General features: G+C 36.5%; 1 protein-coding gene across 4 annotated transcripts in view; it reads left to right on the forward strand.

The window, feature by feature from the left end:
- The window catches only part of ALG5 (ALG5 dolichyl-phosphate beta-glucosyltransferase), a 43,027-nt gene that overhangs the window by 3,433 nt on the left and 21,227 nt on the right, over window positions 1-18,367 (forward strand). For 3 of the 4 annotated variants that reach the window (XM_019736595.2, XM_019736596.2, XM_074330008.1), the window contains 5 exons: window positions 1,325-1,496; window positions 1,879-1,925; window positions 3,159-3,227; window positions 5,900-5,992; window positions 9,721-9,834. In XM_019736595.2, the coding sequence (XP_019592154.2) occupies window positions 1,325-1,496; window positions 1,879-1,925; window positions 3,159-3,227; window positions 5,900-5,992; window positions 9,721-9,834 (495 nt within the window). The remainder of the gene's footprint in view (window positions 1-1,324; window positions 1,497-1,878; window positions 1,926-3,158; window positions 3,228-5,899; window positions 5,993-9,720; window positions 9,835-18,367) is intronic. The other variant, XM_074330009.1, reaches the window with a different exon arrangement.

Consider the following 18,367-nt stretch of genomic DNA (forward strand, 5'->3'; position numbering starts at 1 on the left):
TTTCACCGGGAGTTGCAAAGTGCGATGTTCTAATCGTATCATTCCTTCTTCATGCATTACTTAGAAAACTATAATGAAAAAGAATTTAATCTCCCATGATCTAATTAACCTGAAATACCTTTCATATATAAAAGGTAAGATAAAAGGCAGGATTTTAAAATAATGAGATAGTTCCCTGGCATCTTACAAAGGTGACCAATTAATTTTCTTTATTTTTGGTATCATTATGAATCCATGGCTTAAAATACTTTTCATGTGTTTCCATGCATTGCTGTAATTTGATGCTTAAAACCCCCGTCATAAGCCAATGAGAGCCCCTCAGTTTGGCTACTTTGTCCATTTGGCATGGTCCTTCATCATCATCGAGGTGCTGTTCCACCATTGTCCGTTTCCTGCCCCAGACCTGAATTAGCTGTTCCTTTGAGGAGCACTGGTTGCTTTTAGTGGGAGATGGAATTTAGAAACCACAATCTGGACACCAGGGGTGCAGAGCAGGACCTTTGACCCACCAGTCTGGATGTTGCCTCCATGCTCACACCAGTCAGAAGCATATGCAATTTTAGTGTTTTCCCAATGGAACATTATAAAGGATTGTCAAATTACAAAAGAGTAACATTCCAAAAATTTGTAGATTGATTGTTTTGAAAGCCGAAGGTGTGCCAATAGAAACAATGTTCCAAAGAATAGTTGTGTCCAAAGCTAGCTCCCAGATGCATATGGAAGGGAGCTGTGTAATATTAGTAGAGCATGGTACCTACAGTCTACTACAAGTTTGATACTTTACTCCAGAAAATACTGTATTCTGAGTTCAAATATAGGATAAGTATACCAAGAATATATTCTTAAGCATTACTGCTCCTCACTGTGGGGATTGGGGTTGATCTGGTCCTGGATGGGGAGGTCTGACCTCATCCCATGCATTCAACTGCTATATGAACTTGTCCTCTGTTACATACAGGCTCCAAGTAGGGATGGGACTTCACTGTGTGTGACAGAGATTGGGGGTTCAGCGCATCTAAGAGTGGATTGTACTGTAATCTGTTCCCTATTAGATCTGGGATGATCGAGTCCAGGGGAAGGACAGGTGGGAAGAGACAGAGCCCCGTAAGGCATTAGTACCTTACTAATGGAGAAAAGGACGATCATTGTTGTTGAGACTGGTTTGAATTTTGGGGTCACCTCTAGACCATTGTTAATGCACTAAAAACAGAATACATGTTTCATCAAAGGGAAATAAAGTCATGTAAATGATGTGTCATTCCAACATAACAAATAGAAAAACGGTTACCCTAACGTAATTTCCTTTTAACATACCTGCTTTTAGATTTCCTTTGTTGCATTTATAACTGCTACGGAAATGCCACCTCTTCATCAACATGAAGAAGAGAGGTTCTTCTTAAATGCCAGAGGCCAAAAGGAAACTCTGCCCAGCATAAGGGACTCACCCACCAAGCAACTTTCTGTTGTCGTGCCTTCATACAATGAAGAACAGCGGTGTAAGTCCTATTTGACTTTTTGGTAAGGGGTAGTTTGGGAAGAAAAGGAAATTTAAGGTATTGGATTTTACTCTCTTTGCCAGAGCATGAGTAGATGTGGGCTGTGGTGAGGATGTAGTTGGTAGTTGCAGTTCAAAGAGGGGAGATGACTATTAGCTGTAAAGCTATGAGCATCATGAAGTACGGGACTGAAGTGTTCTAGAGGAGTGATGAGCAGGATACGAACAGAAGACAGACGTTCCGGTGGGAATGGCCACTGGCGAACGTCCCAGAGGGGCTTCTTAGATTAGCAGGACTTTTGCCGCCATATGTAAACTGAATGTGCCAGGCCTTGATAAATCATTTTCTAAAGCAATTTTTAATATACTATTTTGTCTTTAAGTGCCTGTGATGATGGATGAAGCTCTGGGCTATCTAGAAGAGAGACAGGTATCATGTTTTCTCTTTCATTATGATGCCTCCAATTAAAACTAGATCAGGTCACCAACTCGTGGACCCCAGGTTAGATCCACTGTGAGGGGCAGTGGCGGCCATGCTTGGGCCATCATGATCATTGGGTCTCCCCATGCTCAGCTCATTGCCCCATGCTCAGCTTGTTGCTAGGCAAGCCCAGCACGTAGCAGGTTATAGATGTCTAGGTAATACATGAAGGAGGAATGATACGATTCGAATATTCTACTTTGTATATTTCCAGAGGCAGGTGAGTTACCCCAGAGCAAATGGAAAGCTGAAATGTCTCTTTTGTACCCTCCCACCCACTTTTTAGCCTCTCTTGCCTGATGATATACTTAAAATAGCATGATAGAGTGTCTGCAGACTTTGTATGCCAGCACAATGCTGTTTTTACTCTTGTGACTTTATTTCGGTTGAAATTATTTTGCATTTTATTATTCCGAAGAGTTTCTCCTCATTTTTTTCCCCTCTTTCCCTGCATAAAGACAACAAAAGTAATACGTGCCCCTCTTTTGTAGCATTAGCTGCTGTTGGAATCTCCTTGAAGATTAAGAAAGCAAATAAGCTTTGTGGCTGCTTCTGTTTTAAGAAAATTCCTTGTTTTGATTTACTTTGATTTTAGGTTTTTTGTATAAAGGGAAGATAGAAGATTCATCAAAAGAGAGGGGTCCCTATTACTTACTCAAGAAATTAAAGAAAAAAGGAAGAGAATGGAGTTCTTATTAGTATGAGGCTTCTTTCGCTTCTATTACATGTAATCTTCACACCAGCCACAAAGATGGAGGTTTTTTGTTTTGAATGAGAACACAGGCCAAAAATGTTAACTTGCCCAAGGTCCTAAGGCTAGGACGTGGTGCATCCAGGTGGGGATCTGCACTCTCTGACTTCAGACCTCATGGCCTTTTTCCTCATATGCCTGCTGGCCTCTCTTGTGCTCAGTGCAAGAACCTGGTGCCGTGACCAATGGGGCATGGCAGGCGAGGGCAAGAGTGGGATCCTTATAGAGATTTAGTCAGCGTCCGCCCTCTGCTCCTGCCCAGGGTCTCCTGTTTGTTGGCCTTTTTATTTTATGTGGTTTGTGCACTTCTTTATATACATATTTGTACACATCCATACTAAAACAATTGTTTTTTAAATTTCTTGTAGTTTTACTAGAATTCTTCATGACAGTTATGCCAAATCATGGTATTTAATTTTTGCTTCTTGCAGAAACAAGATCCTGCATTCACTTACGAGGTGATAGTAGTTGATGATGGCAGCAAAGACCAGACTTCGAAGGTAAGTAAACTTGCTTTTAGAATTGCCGTTAGATAGAGAAAATATAGAAAAATTTAGTAATTGTAAAATCTTATGTCCACTCATCAGAGAACCATAAAGCTTTGCTAAATAGTCTCCATTGCTATAATGTAGATAGTAAAAGAAGCAGAGAGATTTCATTTATGGAAAGCTGTTCCACTGTTCCATAAGACCAGGGAAGCTTTGAAGATCACCAAATTAGGACAGAATGTGCACAACCACTGTTGACCTTGGCCACTAGGGAACCCCCTTTGTCTATTAACTTATGGTTCCTTTTCCCTAAGCATGGTTCTATTCTTTATGTGTACCTTACCTATCAGTTTCTGAAGTCATGCAAATAAGAAGATGCCTTTATATTCCCCCTGGGTGTCATTTGGCATACCCCCATCTAGATTTACCCATGGGGGGCAACAGTATTTTAGGGTCTTATGTCCTCTCATTGCTCCATTTCTAGACCTGTGGCTGCTGGGCCCAGGTGCGCTAATTCTTATAAAGGTGCATTTAGTAAATCTTGTCAGTGATCCCGATTACTCTCCAAACATCCAAATGTTTTTATTGTTAAGTAGGCTTCATATTTTCTTATTTGACATATTTCTACGAGTGAAAGACTCATTAATTCATATTCTTGTTAAATGGTAACATGTTGGCCCTTAAAATAAACGCACAGTGAAATATCTGTTCAGTTGATTATGCATCAGTAATGATTTTGTTAAATACCAACTATGCATGAAGTGCTAGACACTGGATGGACTGTGCATCCCTGAGCTTGCCCCTTGGGAGGAGCATCTGCCAGGACAGTCGTGCAACATGTCTACAAATTCTGTAATGCAGGTAAAAAGTGGGGCCGAGAAAATGCTATAAAAAATTTGAGAGAAAGAGAAGTGATTTTTGAACTAAACCCTTAAGCATGTTTATGACTACAAACATGGAAGATAGTACATTCAGATTGAAAAAACTGTGTAAACAAAGGTATAGAGGCCAGAAAGTATTGTGAGATCTGTTTTAGGAAGAGTAAGTGCTGCACTTTGCATAGTGAATATGACATGAACGCAGACTGTTCCAGCAACTTATTAATACGTGAAGGGCAGGGCATCGAAAATCAACAATTGGGCGCCTGCAGCTGAGATGACAGAAGCAACATCAGCCCAGCTGGGGAAAAGCTAGTTTTCCAGTTCTCACATGCTCCCTCATCACAAAATTGCCACAGCTCCAAATGTCACATGTCCTGAAGCTGTTAAAGCGACAGCCAGGATGTTAAGAATTATCTTTGAGTGCCCCTTTCCTTTTTAACTGGGAATAAAAACCTTTACCAGAAACCTTACGTTCCCGCAGACCTCCTAGAGTTCATGAGCCAGAACTTGGTGGCATGACCACCCAGGCCTGTAAGGGGGGCTGGGAAAGTATTTGGCAAAGAGGATTTGGAGCAATCATGATTCATGTCCCAAGGTTGCCCATACTGTCACTAGGTGAGACGGGGGCCATGATAGCAAGGAAGGAGGAGGCATTGTCTGTCGGGTAGGCAGCTAATCGTGCTTACCTACCACAGTGCTATAATAGGAGTCGGTACAGGGGGCTATGGCTGCATTTGTTGATTGAGATTAATTAATTCTAGACTATGTGTCAGGCACTAGAAGTAGTAATCTTTGCCTTTAAGTAGCTCACCACCTAATGAGAAAGGTCTGTAGTTACATTATGTGATGAGTGATGTAACAGTTGAATGGGAAAATGCTTTAGGAGAACATATTATTAGAATTATACTCTCCTTTTTCTTGGAGGAGTGTGAGGGTAGGCATGGAAACCAAGAAAAAGACACATATTTGAGCTGCGTCTTAAAGTGGCCTGACAGGAGGGTAAACACCAAATGAGAATAACTTCACAACTGCCTATGGAAATGAGTGCCAAAAGGAAAGGGTGCCGAAGATTAGGAGTTAAGTAGAAAGGCAATACGGAAAAGCAAAGGGTATGAGCCGTGCTATAATGGCTTGAAGACTACGTAAGTGAGGAAGAGATGTAGATAGCAGCTGTAGGTCACTGTGTCATTACTTTGATTATAAATCAAAAAATAATGGCAGTTGCTTAAGATAATAGTGAAATCAAAGGAAAGTTTTTAGTATGCTGGAGCCTTGAGCACTTTTAAGGCTGTGGAGCCAGCGGAGAGGAAGAGATTGAAGATTCAGAAGAGGAGTTACGGCATGAGTATCTGCTGAGAAAGTATTTCAAGTGAGATTTAGGGGAAATGGTGCGGATACAAACAACCTCTCTGGGTAATAAGATCAGTTGTTGACAAGTAAACAAGTCGTTAAGCACTATTGGAGGCCCCAGTCACAAGTATGTGCTAGTCGATTAGCAAGTGGATTTTATCTTTTCTAGCAGCTCAATAGCTTAGGTACGAGAGTTGACACAACAAGGGGCAGCTGCTGGCTATTCTGGTGGTTCCTCTGTAGGAAAGTGAATTCTGACTTCAACCTCGTAGGTCAATGTCAGATCTCGGCACCAGGAATTCAGTAACCGAAATGCACAGTGGGTATAATCGAGTCACAGGAAGAGGGCAACTGGAATAGTAAGCAGTGTTTAAGCCAAAATGAGAAACCCACTTTAAATTGCTATCTTGAAATCCAAGTAAATTTTTTTCTCACTTTTATGTAATTTGACAGGTAGCTTTTAAATATTGCCAGAAATACGGAAGTGACAAAGTACGAGTGATCACGCTGGTGAAGAATCGTGGGAAAGGTGGAGCTGTTAGGATGGTAATACAGTTTCAATATTTTTATCTAAAATATAAAGATATTTTGAATAACCTCTCTTACAGCCTATAGTACATGTATATTTTACAGCTGGCTAGTTGAATACCAACATTTCAAGTTAGTGGGAAATTACTTATTTAATAATAACTTCATATATATATGTATATTTGATCAAATCTGAAAATATGCCATATCTATAACATACTAGGTGATACGGAGAAATATGTTTACCTTAATCAAAGTTTAAAATGTTACCGTTTACCTCTACGTGTCTTTGATAGTGTCATTTGTATAATAAGATTATGTGACATTTATTTATTTATTTATTTGCAGTTTGCAAAATGCTTTGTGTATAAAATTTTACCTTTATGAAGGCACTTGCTAAGCGTGGTAGCATGAACTAAGATCAGCCTGACGTGGGTCTGTCCTGAGGAAATTTACGGTCTAATAGAAAAGGTGATTGTACTTAGAGAAGTGCAGATGAACTGCTATAGAAACTGCAAGGAAGAACTTACTTTCAGCGGAGGCATATCACATAGGAATCAATATCCCCTAACAAAAAGACCAAGAGTCAAGATATGTGAAAGAAAATCCAAATAATAGTGCTCTAAATGACTTAGAGTTTTATTTATTTTGCCCCCCCTTCCCCAAAAGAAGTCTAGATATGGACATTCTAGAACTTGTTCAGCAACTCCATGCCGTCATCAGAAACCCAGCTCCTATTTTCTTCATGCACACAGGATGACCCCTGGAGCACTAACCATTACATCTACATTCCTGACAGGAAGATGGGCAAAGGGCAAAAGATGCATGCCAGCTGGTTTGTCCACTTTTAAGGAGCTTTTCCAGAAGCTCCACTCAATGACTTAACTTACTTATATCTCACTGGCCAGAACAGTGTCACAGGGCCACCCCTATTTCCAGGGAGGCTAAAAAATGTTTATTCTAACATATTCATTCCCAACCAAATGAGGGCTCCATTAGTGAAGAAGGAAAGAATAGATACTGGGGCAGGTCACGAGCAGTCTCGGCCAGGCACATGAAGTAGCCGACTTCACAAAGGAGATACTGCTGAAGCCAGGCCTCCCGCCATGGTGAGCACCAGCTTCCAGTTGCTTATGGATTATTTTGATCTGGACAGTAAATTAACCGCTTCTACATAATTATCACACGTAATCCTCCTCACATCGCCTCATGAGGTTAGGTCCTGTTATTTTGATTATCCAGATGAGGAATTGAGGATAGATAGGTAGAGTAACTTAGTCAGGGTCACATAGCTATTAAGTCCAGATTTGGAGTAGGTTAGTTTAAGCCTGACATCCATATTCTTCCCCTCTGCTACTATATGGAGAAAGAGGTGAGAAAACAGAAGAGCATGCCAGTCAGCAAAGCAAGGAAAGCCACGTCGGAACTCTTGGGATATGTCCTAGAAACAGTGAGTTTGCTCTGACTGGGTCACAACATACAAAGGAGAAAAAGAAAATAGGATTGATGCAGTATCATAGTGGGCTTTAAATCCATCCATCCACTTATTCAGCCAACATTTGAGTTTCTACTATATGTCAGGTACTTTATTAGAGATACCGAGGTGAAAGACACCCATCGTATCCTTAAGGATACCACAGTTTACCATTGTTGTAAATGCTGTAATAAAAGTATATGCAAAATGTTAGCACCACCCTCTGCCTGGGAGGAGCAGCAAAGATTCCCACAGGAGGTAAATTTTGAATGGATTCCTCAAGGAGGAATAGGGATTATTCAGGCCAAAGCTGGGGCAGGGAGCTTGCAGAGGAGGAACTGCTAGTGGTACTTGTGGCTTGACTTTAGAGATAAGGCCAGAGGGGTAGGTGGGTTCTGATCAGGAACTTCAGACGAGGTGGGGGCTTTTAGACTTTTATAATCAACAGAGCGACAGTAGCCAGTGTGTAGTAGTTAGCCAGTGTGTAATCTGTAATGAATATTATTTGGATTATGGTAGTGACATAACAGAAGAGAGGAGGACAAATGTAGGAGGTGTTTAAAATGAGGCAAAATTGGATCAGGTGATGGGGGAGAGGAATTAGTTATCAAGGGTCTTGGGAACCACTGGCAGAGGACCTGGTTTAAGAGACAAGATGTTGAGTTGAGTTGGAGCCATATTAAATTTGAGGTTCCAAGTAGTGGTATCCAGAATAGCTTGGGAGAGAGATGAGTGAGTCATCTACATATGTCAGATAGTAATTGAAGCCATTAAGTTGGTAAGGAAGAGGGAATAAAGAAGCAGGGCCAGGAACCAAGCTTTGAGGAAATGAGGCACATGAGGAAGAAAAATTGGAGTAGTCAGAGGGCATAGGGAATGACTGAATGGCAGTGAAGTGAAGGCCATTGGCGGTAGCATGAGAGAGTGGTAGACATTAAAGAATCCCCCTTTGGAAAATAAATAAATAAATAAATAAATAAATAAATAAATAAATAAATAGATGAAGCACCTCAAACCAGTTAGAGAGCCAAAGGCAATTTTCCATTAATGCTAAATAGTAACTTCCAGTTCACCCTTATTACATATCATTTAAATAGTCTTTTCTTTCTTTCATCCTTCCTTCCTTCCTTTCGTTTCCTTTCGTTTCCTTTCGTTTCCTTTTGTTTCCTTTCCTTTCCTTTCCTTTCATTTCATTTCATTTCAAATTCATGGCTACAGGTTTTGTACCTTGTAATGTTTTCTCTTTTCTAAAACTTCATGTATGTCATTCAGGTGTTAAATATAACATTTTTATTTCTGTTTTTATTTGCCCATATTCTAACGGGTATGACAAACATCACAAATACTAATTCGTGGACCCATAGCATAGAGTAAATGATCAAATTTCTGTCTACATTTGTATTACATGTATCTTATCTATATTCACACTCTTATGTGATATCAAAGCTGTATTTTACTGAATCAAACCATAAATATGTTTACATTTAAGAAATAGTGAATTCACTCAAATGCGCCATGAAAGTAAGAGTTGATGTTTAGTTTATTTTTGTGTGAAATCTACACTCATAGAACCATATTTTACACAAAAGACCAATCAGTCAAAATTGAGTGGCATAATTTTGCTAAGTGTCAGATGCCTCAAATAACATGAAACAGTATTTGAATATATCCAGACTTACTAAATTTTACTGACATTCCATATTTCTTTATTCAACAATTAATGTAAAATATATTAGATTCCATAGTAAAGAATACGAACTTCGGAGCAAATTTGTATTAGGTTGGTGCAAAAGTAATTGCGGTTTTTGCCATTTTTAACCTTTTAAACTGCAATTACTTTTGCACCAACCTAATATATATTATATCTGTTCCATCTGTTCACAAATATGTTCTTTATATGCTGCTCTAAGTAGCCGCTGATCCCTTAAGCACCATGATACATATACATACAATTCATACATACTGTGTATGATAGGTGTTTCACTTTTTTAATCTTATTGATGCAGAATATCTTTAATTTGTCTAAATTTGTTTTCTATCTTGATATTTTTGAAATGTGACCTCAAAATGTTTTTAAAATCATGAAGTAGACATTAGATACATTTAGGAAGATCTTATCAATGTAATTTGTTTTCAGTAAACTTTGGCCTACTGCTGCCATTTCATACCTAATTATTTCACTCTTAGATATCTTAAGTGAAGCAAAACAGACTGATATGTCATTGAATTTAACCTTAATTCTAAGCATCTTTCTTTTAATTTTTAAATGCAGGGTATATTCAGTTCTCGAGGAGAAAAGATCCTTATGGCAGATGCTGATGGAGCCACAAAGTTTCCAGATATTGAGAAATTAGAAAAGGGACTGAATGAGCTACAGCCTTGGCCTGTGAGTATAAGAGTATAGTTTAAACGATAATCAAGAATGCAGGGGTTCTGAAGTAAAACGAAAATGGAGCTTACTTGTAAGTTAAAAAACTAGGGCTGTTTAGGGTGTGAATTCTGTATACGGGCCCCCAGAAGAGCTAGTCATTTTATTATAAACATTCACTGATTTTCTGAGGTTCACTTGACAATTACTTGTTTAATATTCTGGGTATCTCTTGATTTTTAATTGCCTAACTTATATTTATCATGCATATTTAGCAAATGCTTATTTAAAAACATAGACTGAGACTTCCAGGAAAAGAAAGTGTGAAATGAAACTGGATCACAGAATTTTATTTTTGATGAAACAAAGTAGCAAGCACTCAAAAAAGATTATGTGCAGTCTCATGCTATAACTTCAGAAAGTAAAGGTTGACTTTCACTCAGCATAATGCATTTGAGATTAATCGATATTGTTGTATATATCAGTGATTGATCCTTGAGTTAATTGCTCATTAGTATTCTGTTGCATGGGTACACTACAGCTTGTTTATTTGTTCAACTGTAAGGGACATTTGGACTGTTTCCAGCATTTGGCAATTACAAATAAAGCCAGTATCAACATTCATGTTAAAAAAGAAAAAAAAGAAAAAAAAAGTTGAGGAAAGGAAGAAACTCCTGGTGTCACTCCCACCTTTTAAAAGCCATTTAGAGAAAGAAGATGAATTTACCAAATTCTGATCTTTTACCAAATACTCCCAATCTGGAAAGAATCAAATGGAGAATGAGGAAACACCCTAGGACAACATCAAACAATACACCTACTTACCATCACACAGCATCCCAGGATTTCAGCAGAAGCAAGAAAAATTGCTAGGTCTCACCATTTTCTTTGTGACAGCCCTTCATAGAGTAAAAGCTGTTTTCCATTTGTCTTCTCTATTTTAGGCTGTCAATAGTACTTCCAGGTATTAAAAAGTGTATTTCTTTTTCTTATCATCCTGGTCATTTTCCATTGAATATGCTTTGGTTGGTGTGGACCTGGTTTCCACAGTCCACTGTTACCTCATATACCCAGCTCTTTTTCATATCCATTGCCAGTGAACCTGGTTTCCCCATCCTAATACTGTTGTAGATGTTGTTTTGTTTCTGTATTTCTTTTGCTTTGTTTTATTTAGGAATGGAAGTGTGGCTCTTATCCTTATTAGATGTCAGCATGTCCAAATTCAGTTTTTCGAAGTGAAGGATCTTATTCTATCTCTAATGCAATTGCTGTTTCCTTCTCACTTCATTTAAGCAACAAATTTGATAAGCATGCCTTGCATATATTCCCTTAAGCCCTAATAACAATATTGAGTAGAATAGTTCAGAAAATAATGAAACCGGAATATGGGATTCAAAGTAAAGTCCCAGAGAGACTGCCTTGATTGAGTCACTAGATGGCAGTAGTTAACTTAAATGTCTTTCACAGTATTGTTTTGATAGGCTTTGCTGTATGTTCTTCAATGGAGTCTAATGTTTTCTTCTCAGCTGATCTTATTTTTAATTGCAACAAAAAGAAATTTGCTACTACTTTTTACTAGTATTTCCTCTTAGAGTAACCAGGTCACATATTCTAGTCTCATTATTCTTATATGATGAACTTAGAAAGTTGCCTATAATTCCTTCTCTGAAGATAATTGTTCTTTTAAGATTTAAAAATAAATGTACATAATTTGAGTTTTGTATGACAAATAAAAATAGGGCTTTACATTCAGTTCCAAGTATTTTATTTGTATTATCTTTTTTTTTTAAGTACAAACCTTTTCTCTAAGCTCTTCAGTTTCCTAACCAGTAGTTATTCCATTTCTTTTAATAAAAATTGTGCTTGATTTTATAGTAATTTTTCTGAGCTAAGTATATATAATGATCACTTGTTTAGTGGCTTAATTATTTGAAGTAGAATCAAAAATCCCTGACCAGGCAAAATAGATGACAAGAAGTCTGTATACCATAATCAGAGTAGCTGCTCAGGCCCTGACTTGGACCTTAAATTCTCACTTAGACATAGTTCCAACAAGCTTTGTTTTTAGGGTTTTAAGGCCACAAATACTGAACGGTAATGTGTGAAAGAGATAACAGAATAAAATCCATTAAGGAAAACTATAGGAAATAGATGTTAACCACACACACAACTCAGTCTGGAGTGATTGCTAACTAATGACCTGAATGTTCCTTTGCCTTCACTATAGTAATCTTGGCCAAGTGTGGTTTTGGTACACCACTGTTTCATGTGTGTATGCATGGCTTTGTTGGCCCTTCAACAGAACAACATGACAATTACAGCTTCCCTTTTTGTGGATCAGGTGGGCAGGTCTGAGAGCCTATTATGTTTGTCTCACCCTCTCAGTTTGTGGGTAGATGACCAGGCTTCCAAAAGAGAGCCCTTAACTTCCCAAATCATTAATTTTATAGACCAGGTAGTTACACAAGCATTTTGCTCATATGTTGGTGAAAATCAAATAAAGGAGAATATGAAAAGTAAAAAGGCAGTCTTGGAAACATAAAAGGAGGTAGACTGTACATAATAAAATTCAGTAGATTCTGTCTCAGCAGATCACAAAGTTTGTTTCCAGACCTCTGAAGGACAAGGGCTGCCTATCAGAGCAGGTGTTTAAAACAACAACCTGGTGTGAAAGTGGATATTTCTTAGAAAGGGAAAGCGAGCTTTTTCTGTAAAGTGCCAGAGAGTAAATATTTCGGGCTTTGTGGACCATGTATGGTCTCTGTTGCAGTATTCTTCTTTTTTTAGCAACCTTTTAAAAACTATTCTTGGCTCTCAGGCCATCCAAAAACAGACAGCAGGCAGGCTTTGACTCACAGGCCATAGTTTACCACTCTTATTCTAGAAAATTGAAACCTTGATCTTAACAACCATGATTTTTGCTAACCACAGAAATTTTCATAAATTTAATATCCTCATGGTTATCAAGAGAGAATACTCTTACTTTAAAAGGCAGGAAAGTTATAAGGCACTGCCCTGTGAAAGAAAAGGAAAAAAAGGAATGATGTTGCCAAATTTATCTGTTGCGTCTGTGCAGGTTGATACAATATTTTTTTAGAACAAGTTGGAAATATGAATCAAAAGCTTTAAGTAATTCACATCCATTGACACCGTAATACATATCCACTGATCCCAGCTTTGAGAAATTTATCTCAAGGAAATAATTAAGAATGTATGTAAAAATAAATTTTCAAGGATTTTTGCTTACTTTTTTAATATTGTATATCAGTGTTTTTTAATAAAAGGAAAAAGTAGAAACAATTTAAAATGTCCAATATTAAATAACACTAAGTTCACTATATAGTGACTATTATACATAATTAAGTGGAAAAAGCAAATTTTAAACATCTGGAGCATATGTAAAATAATGTGTTAACATCTGTTGTTTCTGAATGGTGGGATTATGGATATCTTTTCAAGTTTTTTTTTTTTTTAGATTAATTTATTGTTTGTTTTTAACAATGAACCTATGTTGCTTTTGAGGAAAAAAAGGAAGGGAAAGGATTTCTTAATCAAACCTTAATTTTTTTAATGAATAAAACTTTTTCTTAGTACTTTGCTTCATATACCAAGTTTTTTGTTTCTGCCCATATTGAATATATATGACTAATTTTACTATCTGACTTACTAGTTTCTAAATTATTTCAACTTTTTTTATGTGTCTCGACATCATTTGCAGTCAGTTGTCTTTTGGAGTGCCTGTGCCAATTTCCTTTTCCGTTTCAGTATGTTTCTTAACTTTGGATGTGGAGTTCAAATAGATCTAGGTTCAAATTCCACAGAACTTGAACAATTTAATCCATCTACCTCACTTTCCTCATCTATGACATAAGGACAATGAGCCCAAGTTCATAATCCTGAGGTAATGATTAAAATTTTTTAAATGTTTGTCTAGTATTTAGCATGTGTTCAGCATTCAGTAACCATTATCTCTAAATTATTAATATTAGTCTTTGTGCTTGATTATCAGAGTTAATTCTAATGTTACTGTTTATAATTGTTAATGCAGGTTGGATTTACCTAGTTCTAGTCTATTCTTTCTCTGAATTGTGAGAAAAGACTTAACTGAAGAAGTACTAGGAAAGAGATTCTGAATAAGCATTTCTTTGTAGAATATAATACAGTACCACTTTTTACCACTTTTAAAAAGGCCAGCTGTCATAGTAGCTAAAATATTTATTTTTAAAACCATAAAAATTTCAGTGATACTCTGAAAGAGGCTTAAAAGAAAGAGACTCCATGTCTACATACATTTTCTAATATGAGCAGTATTCAAACAAGAATATCCTTCATTCCTGAAGGAACAGCTAACTATTCTAAAAGCTACTTAGTTGAGATCAGTATCAGGGATTCAGTTCTTACATCAGAACTTCAGATAGACAAAACTTTTAAAAGCTTTTAGAGACTTATGATGAAAGAAGATTTTGAATGAAAGCTTTTGGTTTTGGTTTGTTTTTAGTTTAATTAAATGATTTTTTAACTCTTCTAAGTCTCTGAAAGGTAGATGTTCTTTTTCATCAATCGCTAGTAATGTTACTGTTCTGTTTGGATTCAAAGTTAAAGCTTATTTGCCATATACTATCTGAACTTTTAATGTGGTTCCTCTTTAAGAAAACCATTCTCTCCCTCCCTGAGCAAAGTACCTCTGCCAGGAAAAGAAGGAAAGAAATTATTCTTACTATTAAATAGGAAGCAAAGTATATGACAGATAATTTCCAAAAGAAAAAAATGGACGGCTAATAAAAATTCCCCAAAAGTTTATCATTTTATTAAAAAAAGGAAATGAGATCACGTGTGGTTATATTTCCCCCTTATCAAATTAGCAAATAATTAGTATCCTTTAAACCTAAAAAGTACAGCTTTAATAATAAATACCTTACACTGAAATCCCTTGTGGTTTGAGACCTAAATAAATATTAATTTGGGAAACAAACATCTTTCAGAAGAGTTGAATATATTCATTAACTTTATGTACATCCCTGTACTGTTTCTTTGTGCATGGCTGTTGTGCATGAATCCTTGGAAGGGGGATTGAGTTGTCTCTGCAAGAGCATGTTTGTATTAACCATGGCTATAGTAGACCTAATTGGACTGCAAGGTCAAAAAACAAAACAAAACAAAACTGAGTAGATGGAAGCTAAACTCATTGGTTGATATTTAATATGAGTTAAGGGTTACCTATAGAGGCAATTTTCATTCCAAAAGCAGTGTTTATTTTCACTTGAGACAAAATTAGACCTTTCCGGTATCTCTATCTTCTTTCGGTAAACAGGGTTGAAAGTGCTTAATGAGAGGTTAGGTGGGGCCTATAATTGAAAAGTTCTTCCAATATGCAGTTGACCCCTTCCATCCGATCCCTTTCCATTGTTTTTGAGTTTATACCTAGTTGTATCAGATGAGGTCAGCTTGCCACTTGATCAAGATTGTAAATGATCAAATGACTTAGCCTGTGAATACAAATGCATATGTACACATGTATATAATATACATGTTTGATTTCCACAATTCACACGTAAGTGTATTATCCAAGTGAAATTGCATATAATGTGAAGTCTGTTAAAATTTAAGTGGTGTTGGTATTAAAAAAATGAGAATAATTAGAACTGCAAGAATTTGATGAAATAGTCAATCATACCCAGTTAGTGGGAATGTAAGGAGACTTAAAGAATAATTTGGTCCATATACATTAAGCACCTTCATACTTTTAACTTAGTATTCCACTTCTGTGACTTTTTCTAAAGAAAGAAAACCAAAATGCAGTTAGAGTTTTATATTCAAAAATGTTCTTTTAAGCACTTTTATAATAACATGAAATTAGAAATGGTTAACATAGGCAAATAGTGAAAGTATGGTTGTATGGTTAATCTATACAGTAAAATGTTATATTGCCCTTAGCATGGACACAAAAAAGAAAGACAGGTATGGAATACTACTGTGACTGGTTCTTGAAAAATGAACCTAAATCTTATCAAGCCTCTAAATCTAACAACCAGTATACAGGAAATACAGAGGACAAAGGAACATGTTAAATGTCAATAGGGAGATTAATCAGCAAAATCCAAAACCTAGGAAACTACAAGAAAATTCCATGTTTTTTTCAACAAATAAATTTTAAGAAAAATATTTAAGAGGCATGGGGAGATCTCATAGATAAAAGAAACCAATTTGAATGAATTTTATTTGGCTTGTAATTTAAACAAACTGAAACTACTTATGAGATATAATAATTGGGCAAATTTGAAAATTAACTATATCTAATGGTGTTAGGGAATTATTAATGTTTTCAGTATGATAGTAGTATTGAAATACATTATCTGTTTATTGTATCTGATGCCTAGAATTTGTTTCAGTCTAATCCCAGGTTGGGTGGGTATAGTGAAGGGTGGAGAGGAAGCAAGACTGGCGCTGGCCATGTGTTGATGGTTTAAGCCAGGAAGTGGGTGCCTGGGGCTTATTTTCCCATTCTCTCTACTTTTGTGTGTGTTTGGAATTCCCACAATAAAATGTTCAAAAACAGTAAAGTAGGAAATTTTTAGCTTATTGTAAATGAAAAAGAACATGATATACATAAGTAGATTTCAGCTATTGTTTTTTAAATACAGAGAAAAGAACCACAAGGAAATATACAAAATGTTTGCAGCGGCTGCTTTTAGGTAGTGAGATTATGCATGATTTCATTAATAAAGTTTTATTGTATGTGTAAATTTATATTCTTAACAATTTTTACAGTGAGCACTTTTAAATTTTATGTATTTAGTGATTGGTTCCAAATTTAGATAATTAAGAAGATATACATAGAGTGGAACTGGCTCTATCCTTCATTTTGTCACCTAGTTACTCCCAGAACTTACCAGTGTTGTCCATTTCTTGTATATCCATGTGGAAGATGTGTGTATCCTTTATTTAAACATACAAATTGTAATGTACTAGACACTATTTTGTTGTTTCCGTTTAACAACATATCTTGGACATTGAGCAATATGTATACATCAAAGTGCTTCCTCATTGTTTTACAGCTTCTTAGCTAGTCCCTTTGGATGGACATACATGTTTGATGCTTTAAACAATACTGAAATGTTTAACCTTGCATGAATATCAATTTACACATATGCAAGTTTGCTTATAGAAAGAATTACTAGTTGTGGAATTGCTGGGTCAAATTATATGTATACTTGTGATTTTGATAACAGTTTTCAGTTGCTCTCTGTATAGAGTGTGTAGGCACAATATGGTAAAAATTGATAGGTTTTATTTGCATTGCTCTTGGTATAAGTATGATTGAGGATCTTTTCAGTTACTTAAGAGTATTTTCGCTACCTCTTTTGTGAACTCTGTTCATAGCCTTTGCAACTCTTTTCTGACTGAGTTATTGAGTAATTCTCTTAATAATTTCTAAGAGCACATTATGCATTTTGGAAATTAGCTTTTTGTCTGCAATATAAATTTCCAATGTTTCCCCTAATTTATTTGTCTTTTTTTTAAGATTTTATTGGGGAAGGGGAACAGGACTTTATTGGGGAACAGTGTGTACTTCCAGGACTTTTTTCCAAGTCAAGTTGTTGTCCTTTCAGTCTTAGTTGTGGAGGGTGCAGCTCAGCTCCAGGTCCAGTTGCCATTGCTAGTTGCAGGGGGCGGAGCCCACCATCCCTTGCAGGACTTAAGGAGTTGTACCGGCAACCTTGTGGTTGAGAGCCCACTGGCCCATGTGGGAATCAAACCAGCAGCCTTCGGAGTTAGGAACATGGAGCTCCAACCACCTGAGCCACCAGGCCGGCCCCAATTTATTTGTCTTTAATTTTTAATATGGTTGGATTTCGGTTGTTCTGCCATACAATAATTTTTTTTTTTAATTTTATTGTCAAATTGATCTGTTCTTCTGGGTTTTGTGTGCTTTTGCCTTCCTAGAGATTTAAATTTTTATTACTAATTTTTACTTAAATACTGGGTGTATCTGGAATATATCCTAGTCAGTATGAGGTTCAGGTTCACTTTAACTTGGTTTCCAAATGGCTACCAGGATGGCCCACAGCATATTTTTCCCACTAATTTAAAATGTCATCTTTATCAAATTCTAAGTACCCAGGTGTTCAATGTGTATATGTTACTGGCTTCTCCATTATGGTCCATGGATTTATCAATTTACATTCCAGTACCTTAGCTTTAATTATTGTATCTTTATAATACATTTTTAAATCCTCTGGAGGTAGTCCTTCTTCACTCCTAGAATTTTAATGGCTCTTCTTGGTTCTTTGTTTTTTTAGTGTTAACTTCCAGCTTCTCTAGTTCAATGCAAAATTATTTTGGTATTTCTATTATTATGGCCTTAAATTTAAAGATTAACTTAGGGGACATTGACTTTTTAATGCTGCCATCACATCCTGTCATCTATGATCATGGTATGCCCTTCTGTGTGTTAGATTCTTTTGTTTCCCTTGGTAGCATTTATATATTTCCTTTATTTAGATCCTGCTACATTTCTTGTAAAATTTATTTCTACATTTTTGTTTATTGC

The sequence above is a fragment of the Rhinolophus sinicus genome, linkage group LG04 (assembly GCF_036562045.2).
Source record: "Rhinolophus sinicus isolate RSC01 linkage group LG04, ASM3656204v1, whole genome shotgun sequence".
NCBI classification, from domain to species: domain Eukaryota; kingdom Metazoa; phylum Chordata; class Mammalia; order Chiroptera; family Rhinolophidae; genus Rhinolophus; species Rhinolophus sinicus.